Consider the following 3,009-nt stretch of genomic DNA (forward strand, 5'->3'; position numbering starts at 1 on the left):
TCACATTTGATTTGTTGAGGCTATCTCAGGTTATGGACTCTCAGTTGTAAAAGAGTGTCCTTAACCACCCCTCCCCCCACCCCCAGAAAGAATCCTTTTAAAGATTGTCAAGCCCTCAAATAATTGGGATGTGTTTTGTCTGGGTGCCTTTTTAAAGCGCTTTCCATCTCCTCCAGATTTCCCCTGTCTGGTCCATGGGCTTGTCAGTATCAGTACTGGCCAGCCTATAGCTCCGCATTTATACTTCCCATGTAGCTGTTGCTCTTTGCTCACATTAAGGAGGAGGGAGGAGCAACGGAGATGGTGGCTGGACACCGAATATTCAGGCCAAGAGTGCGTGGTTCGCGGGAGGAGAGGCTCTGCTCTATTAACTTATTACCTCTGCTCTTCGAAAAGCCTGTCTTTGGTTTGATTTATAACGTGCTCTGTGCTTCTGTATTTTAACAGGGCAGCCCTGTTTTGTATCGAAATGTTCATTCTTTAAGAGAACAAATATCTGCCTTCCAGTCAGCTTTTCACCCCATAAAGGAAAACGAGAAAATGACTGACTGTCCTGAATTCTCAGAGATGGAAGGAGAGTTCAAGATCACAGGCTCAAGTGAGTAGAAAGAGGGGCTTTAGTATTTATTCAGACCATGCTCAGTATGAAGATGTATTTCTACATTCTTTTCTGAGTAGAGCTGTAATTTTCAATAGGGCCTACCATTTAAAATTTGGGACATTTCACACAAAAATCTGGATTTCTGGTTTCTCTTGAAAAAATATAATATCAAGCACTCCTGAGCCTACGTCTTGCGTATCCACGTGGCCACAATTAAGTGCTAAGTGTTATAATGTCGAAGCCAGTGGGCTCATTTCATCTTTAGAATAGGGCACGTGGTAGATTTGAGTGCACGAACCTTGATTTTTTTAGAGGATTATTATTAAGTTTGGCAAGCATTTAAATAAATACCAAACTCCCAACCCTGATATTATAAACACATATGTTCAACCTGACATCTTAATAGCCTGCCATATTCTTTTTTTTTTTTGCGGTACGCGGGCCTCTCACTGTTGTGGCCTCTCCCGTTGCAGAGCACAGGCTCCGGACACGCAGGCTCAGCGGCCATGGCTCACGGGCCCAGCCGCTCCGCAGCATGTGGGATCTTCCGTAATTTTTTTGTCACTTTTGATTTTCCAATTGCAAAGCATTTCAAACACCAGAACTAGACAAAATCTTGGTCTTGCTGTAACCACCATAATCCTAAGGTTCCAAATGGTTTTGTTTGGTTTCTTGAACTATCTTCAAGTACATTTCAACACCTCCTTGGGTGCAGGGCATTGTTACTCAAGACAAATCAAGTTCATCTACCTCTGCAGTTCACGACCTGCTCTGATGTACTCATTTGTATCTGTAATTTGTAACTTACCTATTTTTCAGTTTTTATCTGAGCTTTTAAATATTTTATTTACATCATTACTAAAGTTCTGTAGACAATTAAATTCCCTTTTTGTACCTAGGAAGAACTGTGGCTGTATTTTTCATAAAATCATACACGGTCAAAGCAGAACCAATATTAGAACATAACCACATCCTTTAAAATGTTCAAAAGAAAAGGTTTCATTCTAAACTTAAAAGTAGAATGAGATACTATATCAAAATTGCAAATGTATCTTGGCATATCTTTGTACATTTTAAAGTCTGAAAAAAGTCAATTCTAATAATTAAATTTTTATCTTTTTAGCAGTCATGTTCTTATACTTTTCAGTTAGATTTCCCTTTTGGAATAAAAAATGTACTACTAGAGTTTTCATTGATAAAGTATTTAGGCTCAAGCATTAAATTTTACTAAAATTAGGATGTACACAATTTTCAAATGATGCTGTAAAATAAAATATTAAGGCCTGTGTTGTTTTGTTTTTATTTTGTTTTGTGTACCTAGCCAAAAAGGAAAGTCTTGGTGAATGTCAACAGTGTGAGTTCCCTGCAAACCTGTCATCCAAGCGACAGAGAATATCCTCTCCGAGCAGCTCTGATGGAAACCTAAGTGATGCCTTTGGTCTCCAGATACACAATGTTGCTGCTTTTCCCAATACAGATAGACAGTGTGCTGTTGAAACTTCTGCAAATCTCTCTGAGGTAATTCACTTACTGGAAACATAGGAAAATGAAGCTTTGGATTTCTGGCTAGTCACTTTTAGGACTGACTGTCAAGACCCTTTTGCAATTATAGTACTCATGTATATTGTATTGCGATATTTTAGCTGGGTTTTAAATTGTGTGTGTGTGTGTGTGTGTGTGTGTGTGTGTGTGTGTGAGAGAGAGAGAGAGAGAGAGAGAGAGAATTTCCTCCTTGTTAAATTTTTTTTGCGGTTGGTTGGCTTATTGGTTATTAGAGACAGTTTTGATTAACATGTTGCTTTTGATATGAAAATGACTTTATGAAAAGATGAAGCCCTCTGGTCTTCTATTATTTGAGGTATTGTTGTAGATCCAATGGTGAGAAAGTCACAGTCCTGCCCTTGAACAGCTTTTTGTCTGCTGGGGGAGACAGACATATGAGCACCTAATTTACACAGAACTGGTAAATGAGGTGAAGATGATACTTGGGCTCTACCCCTCAGGTCTGGAGGTCTGGCATTTCTGCCTTGCTGCTCCTCACTGGTTTAATACCAGCTGGAAAGCATGGCGCCATTTAGCAATTTCTCCATTGCTCTCCCCACTGCGTTCAAGTAGCTGTAGGGATTTTTTTGTTCCTTATAACTACCTAGAGGCTGTCAACATCATCAAAAGATGATAACCAACGTGAACTAAATAATACTGTTAAGTGACCTCCCTGGTGGTCCAGTGGTTAAGACTCCTCGCTTCCACTGCAGGGTGCTCTTGTTCGATCCCTAGTTGGGGAACTAAGATCCCGCATGCTGCACAGGGCGGCCAAAAAAATGTATATAATAATAATAATATTCATACTGTTGAGGACCCTTGACCTTCACACAAATGTAAACGGGGATCTAGTTCTCACACGACGC

The 3,009-nt window shown here is 39.9% G+C and overlaps 1 protein-coding gene across 1 annotated transcript in view; it reads left to right on the forward strand.

Moving 5' to 3' along the window:
• Positions 1-3,009, forward strand: part of CDCA2 (cell division cycle associated 2) — a 47,244-nt gene that overhangs the window by 13,687 nt on the left and 30,548 nt on the right. Inside the window, exons 4-5 of the mRNA XM_007458826.1 lie at positions 448-598; positions 1,923-2,119. Of these exons, the coding sequence (XP_007458888.1) occupies positions 448-598; positions 1,923-2,119 (348 nt within the window). The remainder of the gene's footprint in view (positions 1-447; positions 599-1,922; positions 2,120-3,009) is intronic.

This window comes from Lipotes vexillifer, unplaced genomic scaffold, assembly GCF_000442215.2.
Source record: "Lipotes vexillifer unplaced genomic scaffold, Lipotes_vexillifer_v1.1 scaffold484, whole genome shotgun sequence".
In the NCBI taxonomy this organism is placed as follows: domain Eukaryota; kingdom Metazoa; phylum Chordata; class Mammalia; order Artiodactyla; family Lipotidae; genus Lipotes; species Lipotes vexillifer.